Source organism: Pocillopora verrucosa, chromosome 3, assembly GCF_036669915.1.
Source record: "Pocillopora verrucosa isolate sample1 chromosome 3, ASM3666991v2, whole genome shotgun sequence".
In the NCBI taxonomy this organism is placed as follows: domain Eukaryota; kingdom Metazoa; phylum Cnidaria; class Anthozoa; order Scleractinia; family Pocilloporidae; genus Pocillopora; species Pocillopora verrucosa.
Genome location: NC_089314.1, coordinates 13,930,129 through 13,949,026, shown reverse-complemented (window position 1 = coordinate 13,949,026; position 18,898 = coordinate 13,930,129). Strand labels below are relative to the sequence as shown.

The 18,898-nt window shown below is 38.7% G+C and overlaps 1 protein-coding gene across 1 annotated transcript; it reads left to right on the top strand.

Moving 5' to 3' along the window:
- Window positions 1–307: 307 nt before the first annotated feature.
- On the top strand, window positions 308–2,994 carry LOC136279572 (uncharacterized). Its single transcript, XM_066163517.1, has 3 exons — window positions 308–328; window positions 983–1,916; window positions 2,228–2,994. The coding sequence occupies exons 1-3, from the start codon at window positions 308–310 to the stop codon at window positions 2,992–2,994; spliced, it is 1,722 nt and encodes a 573-aa protein (XP_066019614.1).
- The last annotated feature ends 15,904 nt before the right edge of the window (window positions 2,995–18,898 follow it).

The window sequence follows — 18,898 nt, the reverse complement described above, 5'->3', positions numbered from 1 at the left end:
AACCCAACAACAGACAGGGAGCGATTTATTAGATCGAATGGTCCGACTGCCAGGCCTCCTACATTGGTGAGACTGGTAGAAACCTTAACACGTGACTAACTGAACACAAACGAGCTACTAGAAATGGCGATGTAAACAAGCACATTTCTGAACATCACCAACAAACTAATCACAGAATCGACTGGGACTCTGCTAAATGCTTAACCTACAGTACAAACTAATTTCAACGACTGACTCTGGAAAGCTGGTTTACTGTTAATTTAGTAAATTTTGGAATAAAATTGTTGTTGGTGTTGTTGTTAAAGAAATGGCAATGCTGCCAAAAAATGTAAGTCATGCACTGAGAAATTCACTTTTAAAGAAATGGACCTAGGGTCCATGTTGCAAAAGGGCAAGACATGCCCTACTGATCAGTGAAAGAAGATACAGGAAAGAATAATTGAGAATTGAAGGTGTACCAGTATTTAACTCAATAGTGATGATTGCTTTTTTTAACTGCAAAAGTGACAAGATTCTTGGTCTTGATCTTTTTCTGGTACATTTTTACATTATTTATAAGAACTGACACAAAATATGTTCATATTGTAATTAATCATTTGCAAGCTGTTGTGTTATGTTACAATTACACGTGATCACTAGAGGCTAGATACAGCATGAACAATGGACAATAAGACATTGATTGAGAGTCTCGTGGTTAGTTCAGTTGAGATCTTGTAGAGTCTTACGCTAGAATAAAGAAATAAAATCGAGTTATCTGGTGACTCCTGCTAGCAGTTTGCAGATAACTTAACATGGTGGCAGCAGTGTCAAGATAAATTAAAAGACACTAAAGACAGTCAAGACGACTAACGATGCCTGATACGCTCTCCCAAGCACCAGCACCTCAACAAACGCAAGTCATTATGCAATCGTCCTCCACTCAACCGCCCCACATTTAAGCTTCAGTGGCGATTTAGCAGCAAATTGGAAACACTTCCACCAGGTATGGACCAATTATGCGATAATTACTGGTCTGGAAAAGCAGACAGAAGAGTATAAAGTAGCTCTATTCTCGCATTGTATCGGTTCAGAGGCACTGAAAACGTTCGATGGGTTCTCGTTTGATGACGAAAGCGATCGAAAGAAGCTAGACAAAGTGATTGAGAAATTTGAAGAATACACAATCGGACAGAAAAATGAGACGTTCGAACGATACAGGTTTAACACTAGAAACCAAGAACCCTCAGAGGGAATCGATGCTTACGTTTCAGCTCTAAGAAATCTCGCCAAAACCTATAATTTTGGATCCCTGCATGACTCACTTGTCAGAGATAGGATTGTGTTTGGCGTACAAAGTAAACACACGAGGCAAAAGTTGCTTCAGGAACGCAAGCTAACATTAGAGAAATGCATCGACATTTGCCGCAGTAATGAAGCCACAAGTTCACAAATGAAAGAAATTGCCTCTGGTAGTAATTTAGAAGTGGTAAATAAAGTTGAAGATCCGACACGTGACAAAGGAAGGTCTTGGCAGCATGATCGGAAACGGAGGAATGATCGGAATGAGCAATCTCGAGATAATACAACACGCGTCACGAAAACGTGTCACTTCTGTGGAAACAAACATGAGATGAATAAGAAGAAATGTCCCGCGTGGGGAAAGCAGTGCCAGAAATGCAATGGCAGGAATCATTTTGCAAGTGTCTGTAAAAAGGATCGAAGAATAAACCACGTCGTGGAAGACGAAACAGATACCGACAGCGATGTGGAATTCATCACTAGCATCTGCCTCGAAGAAGAATACATATCTCAAGTTTCAGACAACGAATACCCAAAGGAAATTTATGCAGAGATGATAATAAACGGCAGCTCACTATCATTTCAAGTCGACTGCGGAGGGTCAGTGAACATTTTACCACTCAAATATGTTGGGGAATGTGCAATTAAACTGTCATAGAAGTCACTGCGCATGTGGAATGGAACAAACGTCACTCCAGTTGGCTCGACACATGCGATCGTGTGTAATCCGAAGAACCACAAGAGGTATTCAATTGAATTCGTCATCTTTCGTGAAACATTCACCATGCTTATTGGAGCATGTGCGGCCCAACAAATGAAGTTGATCAAGATAAACAACTCAAATTTCATAACAGCTTCTCCAACAAGGCCATCTCAACCGGAAGTCCACCAGTTAACTTCTACTGAGAAGATTGTTCAGGAATACACAGATATCTTTGAGCGTATGTAGGGTCACTGCCGGGAACAGTACACCTCGAAACTGAGGACAATGCAAGCCCTGTGATAATTCCGCCACGAAGGGTTCCCGCTGCTCTTAAAACACAGCTCAAGGAAGAATTAGACAAATATGTGAAGTTAGGAGTGTTGGCCCAAGTAGAGGAACCAACTTTGTGGGTTAGCAGCCTAGCCATCGCTACCAAGAAGTCTGGAGCCCTACGAATATGCATTGACCCGAAGCACCTCGATGCAGTGCTGAAAAGAGAGACCTACCAGCTACCAATCTTGGATGATATGCTACCCGAACTAGTACAAGCCAAAGTATTTTCAACAGTAGATCTTAAAGCAGGCTACTGGCACTGTGTCCTCGATGAAGAGTCCAGTCTTCTCACAAAATTCTCAACACCTTACGGAAGGTATTGGTGGCTACGACTCCCCTTTGGTCTGTCTGTATCCTCCGAAATATTTCAGAAACGTATGAACCAAGCCTTGGAAGGACTCGAGGGAATACTTGACATTACTGATGACATCTTGATATATGGTGTAGGTAAAGACCTGAAGGAAGCGACTGAGGACCATGACAGACATCTAAAAGCACTACTGCAGAGATGCCGAGAGAGGGGGATGGCACTAAACAAAGACAAGCTCAAATTGAGACGACAAGAAGTAGCGTTCATGGGTCACCTCTTCACAAACAATGGCCTCAAGATTGATCCGAACAAAGCACGCGCAGTACAAGAAATGACACCCCCAACAGAACGGAGGGAGTCCAAAGACTGAATGGATTTGATAATTATCTCTCCAAATTTCTGCCACAACTGGCTGACGTTATGGAGCCTCTCAGAAGGTTAACTAGGAAAGATACAGAGTGGACATGGAGCGAAGAGCAAGACAAGGCCTTCAGCGAAGTTAAGAGATTAGTTTGGCAAGCTCCAGTTCTAAGCTATTATCAGCCTGACCGACCCTTAAGTATTCAATGTGATGCGAGTCAGAAGGGCCTCGGTGCTGCTCTCCTACAAGATGGTAGGCCAATCGCTTACACAAGTCGCTCCCTCAGTGATACAGAACAGAGGTACGCTCAAATCGAGAAGGAGATGCTCGCGATCGTGTTCGCGTTAGAGAAGTTCAACCATTACACATTTGGTCGCCACGTAAGGGTGTCAAGCGACCACAAGCCATTGGAGTCCATACTGTCAAAACCACTCGCAGTAGCCCCTAGACGACTTCAAGGAATGATGATGCGACTCCAGAAATACACCTTTGAAGTAACTTATGAGCATGGAAAGAACATGCATCTTGCTGACACACTGTCCAGGGCGTATCTTCCTACAGAAGGTAACCTGCAAGACCGCGAGTTCGAATACATAAACATGGCGAGCTATCTTCCCATAGCCGAGGAGAGACTGGAAGAGATCAGGAGAGAAACAAGAAATGACCCGTCTCTCCAAGAGCTCAAGTGCGTCATCACACTTGGCTGGCCTGAAGACAAGAGTAAGGTAGCTCTGCAAGTGCATCCATTTTTCAGCATCAGAGATGAGCTCACCATTCAAGATGGTCTCATCTTCCGTGGCCAACGAGTGGTTGTACCTCAAAGCCTGCGTCCGATGATCAAGACAAAGCTACACTTCTCCCACATGGGGCTCGACGCCTGTCTACGCAGAGCGAGAAAGTCTGTATTCTGGCCTGGATTCTCAGCTGAAATTAAGCAGATGGTAGAAACCTGCGAAACATGCCGAAAGTTTGAGACTAGCCCACAGAAAGAGGAGGTAGTCTCGCACGATGTACCCTTACGGCCTTGGGAGAAGATCGGAGTTGATATCTCTGAGCTGAATGGCAAGGAATACCTAACAACCGTGGATTATTGCAGCAACTTCTGGGAGATCGATAAACTTCCCACAGACGCAAAGGCAACCACAGTAATCGCCAAGCTTAAAGACCACTTTGCACGTTACGGCATCCCAGACCAGGTGGTCACGGATAATGGCCCCCAGTTTAAGTCACAAGAATTTGGCAATTTTGCAGCAGCGTATGAGTTTGAACACACACCCACAAGTCCTTACAACAGCAAAGGAAATGGCAAAGTGGAGTCTGCAGTAAAGACCGCGAAGCGACTCCTGTGCAAAGCCACTGATGCAGGAACTGATCCATACTTGTCTATCCTGGAGCACCGGACAATCCAACACAGGGAATGGAGTCAAGCCCCGCTCAGCAGTTGATGAATAGGCAAACAAAGACTCTTCTGCCAACCACAAGAGAGCTGTCGAAACCACGTTCAGTGGTACCTGACACGGAAGTAACTGCCCTCAGGAAGCACCAAGAAAAGCAAGCACAACACTACAATAAGTCTGCCAAAGAGCTAGAACCGCTAGCTACTGGGGATGTAGTGAGAATGAAGCCCTTTGTAGCTGGAAAGAAGACCTGGGAGAAAGCAATGGTCAAAGAGCGAGTTGATGAAACGTTGTACACCGTTGAAACTGCCAATGGTGACACGTACCGCAGAAACAGATTTCACATGAGGAAAACCAAGGAATCAATGGACAACACCAGTGCTCCAGTGGAACAGCCTCAGGGACAGACCAGCCCACTGCCGGACACCCTACAGCTCAGGTCCAGGGAGATTCAACGAGCCACAGAGAATGCAGTCCAGCAAGCAGAAACACCTGGTGCAATTCCTGACGGTGTACAACACAAGGCCATGCCTGATCACACTTCGACCCGCCCGCGACGTGTGACTAAACCACCAGCGTGGTTGAAGGAATATGTCCGTTAAGAGCATACGGAACATTAAAAAAAAAGAATGATTTAAACTTTGATTTTATTTCTGATTTAAGTTCAAGATAGGGACAGAAGCCGTTCAATGATTGCTCGCTCAAAAAAGGGAGGATATTGTGTTATGTTACAATTACACGTGATCACTAGAGGCTAGATACAGCATGAACAATTGGACATTGATTGAGAGTCACGTGGTTAGTTCTGTTGAGATCTTGTAGAGTCTTATGCTAGAATAAAGAAATAAAATCGTGTTATCTGATGACTCCTGCTAGCAGTTTGCGGATAACTTAACACAAGCTAGTTCGTTTTCTGACAAATAGTAGCTTTTTAGTGGCCCAGGTAAAAAATGTAAAGTTTAATTGTTAAGTTCATTATCAGGTTGTTGATTTCTCGTGTAATTCAGTAGTAGTATTCACAAAAGAGCTTATCTTTGTCAGTACTTTCCTTGATTTTATTATTATTATTATTATTATTATTATTATTATTATGGTTAAACTTTGATCACTCTTGCTCTTTTTATGAAACCCAGCTATCACCATAATAAAAAAAAGCTGAAAAAGTTATGATCAAAATGTTTTGCCTCACACCCTGGAATAATCCTTGTTAAATTAAAGAGAGAAATTTTTATATATTTCTCCTCAATATTAGCAAACATGCTTCCTTTCCATCACCAGTGGGATATTGTGATATTGGGTTTCAAGCGCCACAGCACAGGTAATAATTTTAATAATAATGATGACCATGATGATGACAATGATAATAATATTGGTTGGAATTTGCCACAGAATGCTGAAATAGTCATGAACTTCTATATCTACCATATTTATTCGACTATAAGCCAAGCAATTTTTACACAAATTAAAACTAAAGTGAATTATAACCAAATTATAACCAAAAGTTTTTGAAAAAAAAAATTTTCCAGGGCATGGAAACTTACTAAATCAGGATGTATCTAGTTATGCTGGTTGGCTCATAAGTAAATATGAAATATGAAAATCTGCATCTTGTCCATGTCAAAGATTCTTGATAGGGAATAACCGTGATGCTGACAGGATGTGATTACAAATCAATAGAACTCGACAGTTTGCTGCTACAAATCTTCTGGAAAAGGATGAGCAAGTGTTATTTTGGTGCAAAGGCTGATGGAATGGTGGCGCTTCCATTTCTGGTACCAGTGGAAGGATGCTTTAGACTCAGGATCGTTGCTGAATTCGTTTGCCTTTAACTGTAGCATCAATCCACTAACAGCTATTCCTATACAAAACAAAGAGAGAAGGTTACCAAAGGCTCAAACAGTGGAAAATTTGACCCATCTTGAGTTTGTTTTGATACTTGCGAAAACTGGCCAATGAGAATCTTTCATACACAATCTTATCACATGATACTTCAAGAGTTTTGAGAATCACATTTAACTCATATTCTCCTTGCAGTCAGCTGATTGATTTATTTCACGATCTTGTTTGTGTTGTTTTAAAATACAAAATTGATGCTCAACAAACCGTTTTAGTATTCTTTGATTGGGCTCTGAATACTTCAGCATGAAGCATCCCATCATCTTCTGTTTCACTGACAATTTAATCTGGCCATTAAAAAGGTTCACTGCAGAAACAAGTTACAGGAGATCAGCTACCTAAACCGTTTAAAAAATCCAGAAGGTTTTAGGAAAATTGCAGACAGACTGCCTTATCCCCTTAGGCTAAAGTGGTGTGAGCTGGTGGACACTATCACACAGAAAGAAGCAAAAAATTTGCTAAATTTGTTACAGCAAATGCTAACCTGAAGCAATTTGAAGATTATTGTAATTTAGAATTTAACAATTTGAGGTACAAGCCCAAGATGTCAACATCACAGAATGATCTATGCACATTGGAAATCATGGAAAGTACTTCAGACACACAGGCTGTTTGCTTGGCAGGACAATTCCATGACCTACTATCCAAAGGCTTTTGCCTTACCAAGCGGATATCCAATTCAAGAGAAGTAATCAACTCTGTTCCTGAGTCAAAAAGAGCTCCATCAGCCAGGAATCTTGACTTCAACAAGAACTCAGCACTAACTGAAAGAGCAGTAGGCATCCAGTGGAATGTTCAAGCAGACACCTTTAGTTTCAAAATCGCTAGCAAGGAAAAACCAGCTACAAGAAGAGGAATTCTGTCCATTGTCTCTTCAATCTACGATCCTCTAAGTTTTATATCCCCGCGCATTCTACCTGCCAAAGACCCCTTGATATTGGAGAGATCTCCAACAGTGATCCAGAAGTTAAGAAGACCATTGAGGTATTTGTAGACAAGGCAAACGATCAAAGCAACCACATTAATGAGGCAATAGAAAAAAGTTACGGCCTGGGTGTTACGTTACAAGCAAAGGAAGTTATCAGCTACCAACCAGATGTCAGAAAAATCACATCATTGAGCGTGTCTGAAGTCAATGAAGCAGAAAGAGAAATCGTCAAGTTCCTGCGGAAACAAAAGTTCAAAGAAGAATTATCAGCTTTGAGTATTTACAAGCTTGATCCTGCTTTGGAAAACAGCCTCATCCTAGTAGGAGGATGTCTGCACCAAGCACCAATTATGCACAATTAATTATGGGCACCTCTTAGTATTAGATGTCCTACCCTTGTTTATCACCTAGTCAGTCATACATTAACTAGGGGTTACCCTACAAGTTGTACCCATTTACAAACTGGCTGAAAAGAGAAAAGATGGAGCAAAGCTACATCCTGGGAATAATACTGCCATCTTTGTTTCATAAATCTAAAAATGCTTTTTTCCTCAAATATTTTACAACTCACTTTGTCATCAGCCAAAGTGAGTGGTAATAAGCTGGGAGTGACTGTCATAAGCTGTGCTTCTTGTTTGGTTGGAAGAAGCTACGATGCATGAAGTAAAACTGGTAAAGGACCTGAAGCCACTTGCCAAACAATTCAATTTGAAACTGGTATGAAATAAAGACAAGAACATGCATGTCCTAGCAATTTCAAGTAACCTATTTGAAAGAGGTCTAGTGTTGGTGACCACTAACTTGAACAATACTTCAAGAAAGGATAACGTATAGATTTACGCAAGCCCAACAGTGAAGCTTGCATTTTTTTCCCCCGCATGTCTCTACAACAACATTAAAGCCCCTACTATGAATAAAGTGTGTGGTAATATTAATGGATTTTCATTGCAACTTCTCCGTGTCCATGTAGAGGACTGATTATATTATAGATTCTATAGGGTTAAATTTAAAAGTATGTGGTTACTAACCATATATATGCGATTGATGGTAATCAAAAGTCTATACACAATTTTTGGGGGTCTCCATAAAAAAGGCTGACAGTGAGAAGTTGAAAATTTTCAAGGACAGGAAAGAAAATTGTGGAAACTGCTTAAAAGTTTTCCCAACAAAAAAATGTAAGGACTCATTTAATTTTGAGCACATATGGTCACTTGCGATATTTGCAAAGAATGTGAAATTGCAGTCTCAACCTCTCAAAATAGTGTTAGTGCTCATAAAGCATAACACACATCATCCCAATTCTCAAATAATTGTTATCTGGAAGTGCAGAAGGTGCTCAGAAACTTACTAAGCAACTGGATTAAACAAGGCACAACTTGTGAAAACATCCATATACAGGCAAAATGGGAGTGCGAAATTGAAACAGGCAACATTCTTTTCTAACAATTGTCAGCTTAAATTTTTCACGCCGAAGGAAGGAGATTTGGGTAAGTGTCAACTGGAAAATAATATTTTCCTTTTCTTCTATAATGCTATTATTCCTAAAAATGTGGTGCATCTGTATGCAATTTACCGTCTATCTTCTCTTTTAGAAGTTGGAAAAGTAACATCACAGCCTCTTTGAAACACAAACTCACTGTTAAACTCTGTGCAACGAAGTTGTGTTAGCTCAGTGTTTTCCTTTACTATGACATAAATACAATACCTTTTTTCAAATTGACAATTACAAGAGTTTACTGTTGATAAAACAGATGGACAAGATCCACCAAATGGAGGTGCTGATTTAGGTAAGAGTCAACTATAGAGTAATATTTTATTTTCTTCCCTAATGCTATGATTCCACAAAATGTCATGCACCTGTAGACAGAGAATAGTCTTTCCCCTCTGTAAGATGTTGGAGAAGCTACATCATAGCCTTCTTGAAATACATCTATCCTGTTACAGTCTAAGCAAAATGAAACGATGTTTAGTTGGCAAACTGTTTTTCCCTTGGCAATTCCCAATCCAATTGAAGTTTATAATTTTGCATTGTTATCACTTGGTTCAGCATTGCCACCTCAAAGAAACCTTTTCTAATACAAATATTAGAGCTTGTGCAGTATTTTTAATAAACTTATTAAAAACAAGTATTTTTTTTTTGGAAAATAGATGTGGACAAGAAAAATACAAAAAAAAGAAGGAATAGACAGAAAAATAAAATGAAGTGAGTAGTAACCTAACAACAACTGACATCACAATAAACTAGGTTAACATTTGTTTTAAATGTCACTTTACACAGTATTCAGAAAATCTTAATTTACCATGCTCATGCAAAAGAAATTGAATCTTAGAAATAAAATGGGGCCCAAGAAATATTCTTCAATCTGTGACAAATAGAGAATATTCCATAGAGAGTGTGCACAAATGAGTTTTATTGCTTCAAAAAAAATAAATGCAGGAGCACAGTGAACTAATGAGTTTTTCAATCAACACAACAAGAGGTAGTACTTAACAGGGTAAATCCCTATTTGTATTAAAATAAGTTCCATTTCTTAACTCTCAAGTAGAAGATAAAGATAGTTTCTCAAAGATTTAAATGTGAGAAGGGAAAAAAGGTGATACTAAGTGTTACGAAAAATTGTCTAAGTAAAGTCCCAGAACATTCTAGAACCCAAAGTCATCTAGACGTGACCTTCTAGTAAAAAGAACATTCTGGAACGTTCTATTCCTTACGTAATTGTTCAAATTTAGAAACCATGTTAATCTACTAAATTTAGTTCTTTAGAGAAGTTTCTAGATCCTTAGACTTTGTGTATATAAGAGCAACAGTTCCATCGAACAGAGAGAGAGATTTGCGAGGAAGCTTAGTGCTATAAAAACAAGAAGTCAAGTACGTGGAAGTAAAACAGTTTGTTGTTGTTACCGACGATCCTGAGTTTTGTCTAGGAACAACCCTGCTCTACATCGACACTCGTAACACTAAGTGATTATTTTTTACTGTTTACAAAGAAGGTAAAATTAATTATGGATCAAATATAAACCTATTGGACATCCATCACCATGGTTTCCAATACATACACATATACAAAGACTATTTTATCTCCAGTTACAATAACAATGCAGGCATCGTCGGAAAGATAGAAATCTTAAATAATACAAATAGGGATTGTAGGGTAATAGGGTTACTTATTTAAATTTTGTGAGTATATTTGTTAATTGAGTAACATCTTGTAAGAGCATTGTCTTATTACAACTTCAGACTAATTTCTTCCCTTTTTTTTCCTCTCAAAGAAACAAAAAATGTTTCAACTGTGGAAGGAAAGGCCACTCCTGCAAGGAGCGGCCTCTCTTTATGGAGGAGGAGGAAGAGGAAGAAGAGGAGGAAGAGGAGGAAGTGGCCAGGGGCCACCATGTCACTTTGAATTTTTATAAAAAGTATTAAAATGGAATCATCTGTCTCTTATTCATTTTATAATTGTCATTGCAGCAGATAAATTCAGCCATAACTGCAAATTACAATTTCTTACCAAGCCTGAGTGCCATGTTAGAGAACATTTTCCTGCGGCCCTTACTAAAGAAACTGATGGTCAATTTTCCTTGGTAGAACTCAAGCAAGTAAAATATTAGCAAGTGATACATTATATTGCACTTGGACTGAACTTAAAAATTTTAAGTTTTCTGCCTTTCAAAACGAAAATACATGTAGTAATACAAATTAAACTTCATTTTCCCAACTGTTACAAAATGGTATGGCCCCCAGTACTGATGATATAACCCATCGCCAAACCTAGCATTTTCACAGAATCGTGGCAGTTTTTTTTGCAAAAGTCAGTTATTTCTCCTGAATCTTTCTCCTTGGACTAGCTTGGATAAACCTCAATAGAACTGAAAACCATACACCATCATACACATGTTTAGCGATGAGGCTATGGACAATCCACCACACAGTCGGTGGCACTGACTTGTAGGGTGACCTGTGTATTACATTCTACTGTCCAACAGCACCCTTCAACAAGGCTATCTCAAAGTTTCTACTATAACTTTGGTCATTTTGAATTATAAGAAGCCCTTGATAGCGGAAACATGGAACAATTACTAAAAGACATGTCCAAGAATTAACATGGCAGTAAAAGAAGAAATAAGAAGCAAGTGCCTAACTGACAAAAGCAATTATGGAGTAATTTTCATATGACTCCTCGCGGACCAAGCTGCAAACTACTTTCTACCCACCACTCCTAAATGAGTGAACGTTGACCATAGAGACTTGCAATGAAAACTCTGCCCGATGAAAGGCTAGTACAAGATCTCCAAAATAAGACATCTATCACAGCTAATAAAAGGAGAAATACCATATGTCTACCCATCAAATATAGGTTTCCACTGCGCCAGCATGTGGCTGCATGATTTTAGGCTCTGTAACTTTTAGCGTTCCTAGCGTTCCTAGCGTTTCCTAGCGTTTCTTAGTGTTCTTTTTCTTTCAGTTAGAAGTCAAATTGTTCTAAGTCTTAAATATGCTAGTTTACTCCAGGAACAGTCTCATTTCACTGCATAACTGGTACAAGACCTTCAAGAACCTCTCAACGCCGCTTCATGGATCAGTTGTTCGACCATTATCGACCAAAGTTTGGGAGAAGCTTGCATTTCATAATTTTCTAGCTAGCACAAGAGGACAGCAAGGCAGAAACCATCTCAGAAACTGAAGGTCCATTGCTACAGTGAATTTTATTGCTAGAAGTGATGGAGCATCAAACTCAAGTCAAAAAGGACCGAATTGTTCGAACTTATTAAATATTCACATTGATACCTCTAGAGCCATGACCACGACAACAACAGAACTCAGTGCAAAACTTCTAATCTCCCAAAGTCTAGACTTAAAATTGAAAACAAGAAGTCATTTGCTGCAAGTGCGGGAGTTAATGCGGGAGAAGGATTATGATGTCTTGGCTGTTTCAGAGTCCTGGCTCAACTCAACTGTCACAAACGCCAAAGTTGAAATAGACAGATATAAATTAACTAGATTGGACCAACTAGGAAAGACTGGAGGCAAAGTGTGCTTATATACTCGCTCGTCGCTCGAAGTTAATCGGTAAAAGGACGTCTGAGATTCTGGAGTCAGGATTTCATCAGTTATGGATGCAGATTCAACTGAAGAAACTGAGGTCTATGTTACTTTGTGTGGCGTATAGAACTGACTATTGTCCTTAACCTTGTTTTGTCAACAACTTTATGGACAAATATACTCAAGCGCTTACCTTTGGGAAAGATATACTTGTTGGTGGTGACTTAAACTGTGACATGTTGAAACCACATTCTCCTCAAGCTAATGCCCTCCTTGATTTGTGCAACAGCGTTAATTTAAATCGATTAATTAAAGAGCCAACACGGGTGACTGAAAACTCGTCAAATCTTATTAATGTGATTATGACCTCCAGCAACAATATAGTAGAAGAAAGTGGAGTGGTCGTATCTCACATCGGTGATCACTTTCTAGTGTATACTTCTTTGAAACTCAAGTTGCCTAGGTCTCCATCTGGCTCTGTGAATATAAGATCCTACAAGAATTATGATTGTGATAAATTTGTCAAGGATCTCAAACAAGTGTCATGGGATGAGACCGCCTTTGTCGACAATGTGAGGGAAATGCTGGATCGCTTCAACACAAATTTTCTCAGTGTGCTTGAAAGTCATGCCCCTATTAACACAATGAGGATCAGACCCTGTTGCTGCCCTTTTGTCAACACCGAAATAAAAGAGCTTAAGCGTGGCAGAGAAGGCTTATTAAGAAATGCCTGTTGCACGGGTATGCCTTTGGATTGGGAGTTATACCATGATTTACGTGAAGAAGTGAAGACTAAGTTAAGAGAGGTGGAAAAAGGATACATAGAGGAAGAACTAGAGTGCTCTCAGAACACCAGGTTGAAGTGGGAGGTTATTAGAAGTTGTATTCCTCGCAGGGAAACAACTCAGCAAGTATACACAACAGAGTTGAAGGAGGTTGCAGATGAGTTCAATCAATTCTTCACTTCTGTGGGTGCTTGGGCCTCTGAGCCTTCCAGGTCCCTGTTGAACATCCACAATCTGGTCCCTCTACTGGTCATTGTTCCAGATAATGAAATCTCAGAAGTGGACAAGTTTTGTTTCCATCCAGTGTCTAGTAGGGAGATTCAGAAGATTGTGATGTCTTTACCATCAAACAAAGCCCCGGGTCACAATAAAGTGTCGACGTCTGTACTTAAGGATGCTCTTCTATGTATTCTTCCAATTCTTATAGTTATTGTTAACTGTTCCTTATTGACCTCAGTCTTCCCATCAGCCTGGAAAAAATCTGAGGTTGTTCCATTATTGAAAGAAGGGGACCACAAGATTGCTAATAATAATTGCCCAGTCTCACTTTTGCCTGTAGCATCTAAAGTGTGCGAGTAGCTCTGAACCAGCTGGCCACCTACATGAATAACAACAGGCCCCTCACTAAACATCTAAGTGGCAATAAAAAATTACACTTGTGCAAAACATTAAACATTATGACAACGGATAAGGTACTGGAAGCAATGGATTTAAAGAAATTGACCCTTGTGGTCCTACTGGATTTGTCAAAAGCCTTTAACAGTACTGACCACCACAGACTTCTCTCCAAACTACAGGCTCTTGGAATTGGTCGTACTGCATTAGAATAGTTTAGAAGTAATCTAACTGGGTGCCAAAAGTACATCAGGATTGGTTCTGAGACCGCGAACCTTGGCCCGATCACTCATCAAGTTCCAAAAGGCTCGATACTGGGGCCAGCCCTCTTTAACCTATACATAAATGATTTACCTACCATCCCAGAAAGTACCTTATTGGAATCATTTGTTGACATCACTTTCTGCCTTTCAGAACACATGCGATTCCATATTTCGTGCAATCTTACATCCTGCCAATAACAATGCTCTACTTCAAACTTTCATCAATCTTAATGCTTGATATAACCACTAACTCTGCACCTAAAAATATCTGCAATCTTTTTATTTCTACACAAGACATACATCAGTATAATACCCAATCAGCATCTTCTGGTAACTACTATATTAACTATTCTAGGCTTAATCATCATAAAAACTCTTTTTATATCATTGGGGCTAAAATTTGGAACAGTATTCCTGAAAGCTATCGAAGTCTGCCGAAGCACATATTCAAAAAGAAAATTCAAGCATTACTATTTGCAACGCTAGGAAGTTTGGATAGTTATGCTGACACTAGCACTCTTATTTCTGAAATAAAAAAGGCATCTTAATTATAATTCAAACATAATATATTAATTTACTTTTTATCACCTTTTCCCTCTTTTGTCAAATAATGTATGCAAAATCGAGTAATTGCATAATTCGTGTTTTTGTAATTCAGGTGATTATTGTACAAAGATTTTCCTGCAAACTTAATAAACTTGAACTTGATCAAAAAAAAAAAAAAACAAAAAAAACAAAACAAAAAACAAAAAACAACTCAAAGCTGTACTTGTTGTTTCCGGTCAAAGATGCTACAGCAGTGGTGCAGCTGATAAATGAAGACCTGGCAAAGATTGCTACATGGTGCTGTTATAATGGTCTCCTCATCAACCCTGATAAGACTAACCTCTTAGTGATGGGAAATAGCCAGATGCTGCTAAGTCTACACAAAGATTTTCATGTTATTTTACTAGGCAAAGAAGTTACTTCATCCAACTCAGTGAGGGATCTTGGCATAGAAATGGATCCAACAATATGATATATTGGGGACTGGGACAAGGTATGCACAAGTGAAGACGTACGTGTTTCCCTCCCAGCTGTTTTTCAACGAATTTTCAATATTTTATGTCCATAAGCTTAGTCTATGGCGTAATGCTACAAACATAAAGAGAGATTAAGTTTTGATGGAGATATTTCCTCTCCTGAAGGAAAAAAGATTTGTGAGAGCCCAAGTTCTGACCCAAATATAAACACAGCAAGCGACGAAGGCGAAGACAACAAAGTGTTGGAAGCGTTGAATATGACAGAAAGAATCGCCTCACAACTTGAAACGATCTGCAACACGCTTGCGAGCGTCAAAAATAGACTACAGAGGCTCAAAGGTATATTTGAACGTTTTTCTGCTTTGGAGAATTCGGTTAGTAGCCTTCAAACTGGATTGAGCACACTAAGTGAGAAGTCGAGAAAAATAGGAGAGAAGACGAATGATATTGAGAAGGCAACGGAGTTCGAAAACACAGAAATCGAGGAGCTAAAGAAGAAAGACAAGGAGAATGAGGACAAAATCAAAGACCTTGAGGATAAATTGCTGTACCAAGAGGTATATAATAGAAGAGAAAATTTACGCTTCTTTGGAATCCCCGAATCTACTACCGGTGTCGAGAATACATTTGAAGTGATGCGTAATTTTCTTAAAGAAGAGTTGGAGCTAGAAAATACCGAGAATATTGAATTTCAGAGAGCTCATCGAATTGGCAAGAAGAAGACGGGAGAGGCCAGGCCGGTTATTGTTCGTATTTTGAAGTTTCCAGAACGTGAGCTGGTTTTTAGAAAAGCCCGTGAGATGGAGAGTGATATTGATGTTAAGGTCTATTCAGATCTCCCCAAGGAAATCGATCAAAGAAGAAAAAAGCAATGGCCAAGGCTAAAGAAAGCGAGGGAAGAAGGAAAGATAGCATTCTTCAGCAAACCGGAGCCTGATAAATTGTTTATTGAAGGACAGTTTGTTCCTCTGTAGATTGAACATTTAGATTCTTTTAGGAACAGTCTCTCTACAGATTGAACCATTTATTTGATGTAGTTGTTTTTCAGTGTAACGGGAGGTTGCGTAAGATCATTTGAATCTAAATAATTGTTCCAATCTCCGAGGCAGCTCTATAGGTGTTAATTACTCAGCTGCCATTTATTCTCTTTGTGTAAGACATTGTTGTGTAATGTTTTTTATTTGTTGTTTCTTTTGTAAACCATGTTGTTGTGTAGAAACCTCTTGTAACCTCCATCGGTACCACATATTAATTTATGCGCAGTTGCAACGCGAGATACTTGTATACGTAACTAGTTGATTGAATTGTCCCATTCGAGAAGGAGTTTATAAATTTTAAATTACTTTCTCTTAATGTTCGAGGGATTCGTTCCCCAACAAAGAGGAAAGCTCTTTTCACGTGGCTTAATGAACGAAAGTACGATATCATTTTCCTTCAAGAAACCTACAGTACTGTAGATGTTGAAGATATCTGGAAGACGCAATGGCAAGGTAAGCTTCATTTTGCACATGGTTCTAATCACAGTTGTGGGGTGATGATTTTAGTGAGAAGTGACCTTGATTTTAGCGTTAAGTCCGTTAATTTGGATACCGAGGGCCGCTCAATTATAATGGAAGCTGAGGTACAAGGCTCATTATTCTTGTTTGTTAATATTTATGCTCCCAACAAGGTTCAAGATCAATCCGTTTTTTTGAAAATTTAAATAAAAACATTGAACATTTCGCTGGTAACAAAGAGCATAGGATAATTGTAGGGGGAGATTACAATGTCACACTGGACTCCGATCTTGATTGTTCCGGTGGAAAACCTTTTAAGAAAGAGTCTGTCAAAAAAATACAAGACTTATGTCTCGATTACGACTTAGTAGACATTTGGCGAATTCGAAATCTGGAATGTAAACGTTTTACGTGGAGGCAAAAAAATCCTTTCATTCAGAGAAGACTTGAAGGTATTAATGGTATTAAGGTAGATAATGAAGAGATCAGATTAAGCCTTTTCGCAGATGATTTAACTGGTTTTTTGAAAGATAATCTTTCGCTTGTGAACTTTCTTTAACTTAGAGAAGATTACGGGACTTGTTCAGGCCTGAAGATTAACCACAATAAATCAGAAATAATGATATTGGGTAATTCTTCTACTCTACAACAAGACAATGCCGTTTCATGCAACTTAAAAATTAAAAAAGTTGTTAAAATTCTAGGAGTGCATTTCACCTATGATTTTCGATTGAAACAAAAATTAAATGTTGACGAATTAATTAGTTCCACTCAACAAAAACTACAAATTTGGAGGTGGAGGGATTTGACGATTATCGGAAGAATTCAAATTGAAGATGGGGGACTTAAAGCCCCACATTTAGATTCTATAATAGAGACTCAGACAATCCTCTGTTGCAAAAAGTTGGCAAGCGATCAACCGAGCAATTGGAAAAAAATTGTACTGCATTATCTTGAACCTGTGGGGGGTAAACTTATTTTATGTTGCGATTTTGATTTGAAGAAATTGCCCATAAAGCTTCCAGCATTTTATGAAGAATGCTTTAAAAGTTTCGCAAAATGTTCCGCAGCAACTCACACAAGTATACAGGATCAAAATAGACAAGATCTTTCAAAACAGTAACCTGCACTGGCTTCCGGTTACCCACAGAATAGAATTCAAGATAGCAATGCTAGTTCACAAATGTATCTACGGCGTCGCACCACAATATCTTTCAGACTTGATAAAAATCAAAGAGAGCTCGCGGTATCAGTTGAGATCACACCGGGGCATACTCCTAATGGACAATACCTATAGAACAAAAAAGACACTCGGGGATAGGGCGTTTGAAAATGCTGCGCCCAAAGTATGGAATCGACTCCCTTTAGAAATTAGACAATGTCAATCATTGAACGTTTTTAAAGTTTTACTAAAGACACATCTTTTTAAATTAGCTTTTTATTAGTTCTTTTATTAACTCATATTTTACTTTTATTGTTTTCCGAAAATTGTAAATTATTATTATTATTATCAGTATTTGGACTAGCCATTTATTACTTTAAGATTTTAGTGTTGTAATGCGCACTCGATCATATCTTTATCGCATGCTAGACGGCGCAATATAAGAAATAAACATTATTATTATTATTATTATTATTAAAGCTATTGTGTGGAATAATAAATTTATTTGTATCGGTGGCAAATCTGTGTATTTTAAAAATCTCGCAGAAAAAGGAATTCTTCGAATAGGGGATCTAATCTTGGACAATAACGAATTTATCGTTAAAAGTAATTACAAGTTGAGAGAATTAAACACCTCGCCGTTAGATATATTTAGACTTATTTCTGTAATAGACGCCTTACCAGTTGAATAGCGTGAATCATTAAACACGCTTGCTTCTACAGCTGACGAGCCTATCAATTTATATAACGAAATTAAATTAAGTTTTAATGACAAAAACGTTTTAATTGAAACAGTCACTTCAAAGGCTATATATAAAGAACTTCGAAATAGAATCATCACTCCACCGACTGCCCAACTGAATTTTAATACTCATTTTGTTAATGATGTTTTAGAATGGAAAGAGATTTACAGCTTGCCATTTCGTACTTCCTTGGACACAAAATCGCATGAATTCCAGTGTAAACTACTTAACAGGTGTCTTTTCACAAATTCTTTTTTAAACAAAATTGGTATTATTCCATCCCCAGCGTGTTCCTTTTGTGGCGAAATGAACGAATCCTTGGAGCACTTTTGTATTTCTTGTCGTTATACTAAGGATTTCTGGGCTGAGGTAATTAAGTGGTTCGATAATCAAGGCGTAAAGATAAAACACCTCTCTGAAAAAGATATAATGTTTGGTATTTTAAGGTGCCAAGACGAATTATTGATCAATCATATTTTAATAATTGCCAAACAGTATTTATATTCTTGCCGACAGAACAAATCTCTTCCTTCAATTAAAGTATTAAACCTCAAAATTAAAACGATCC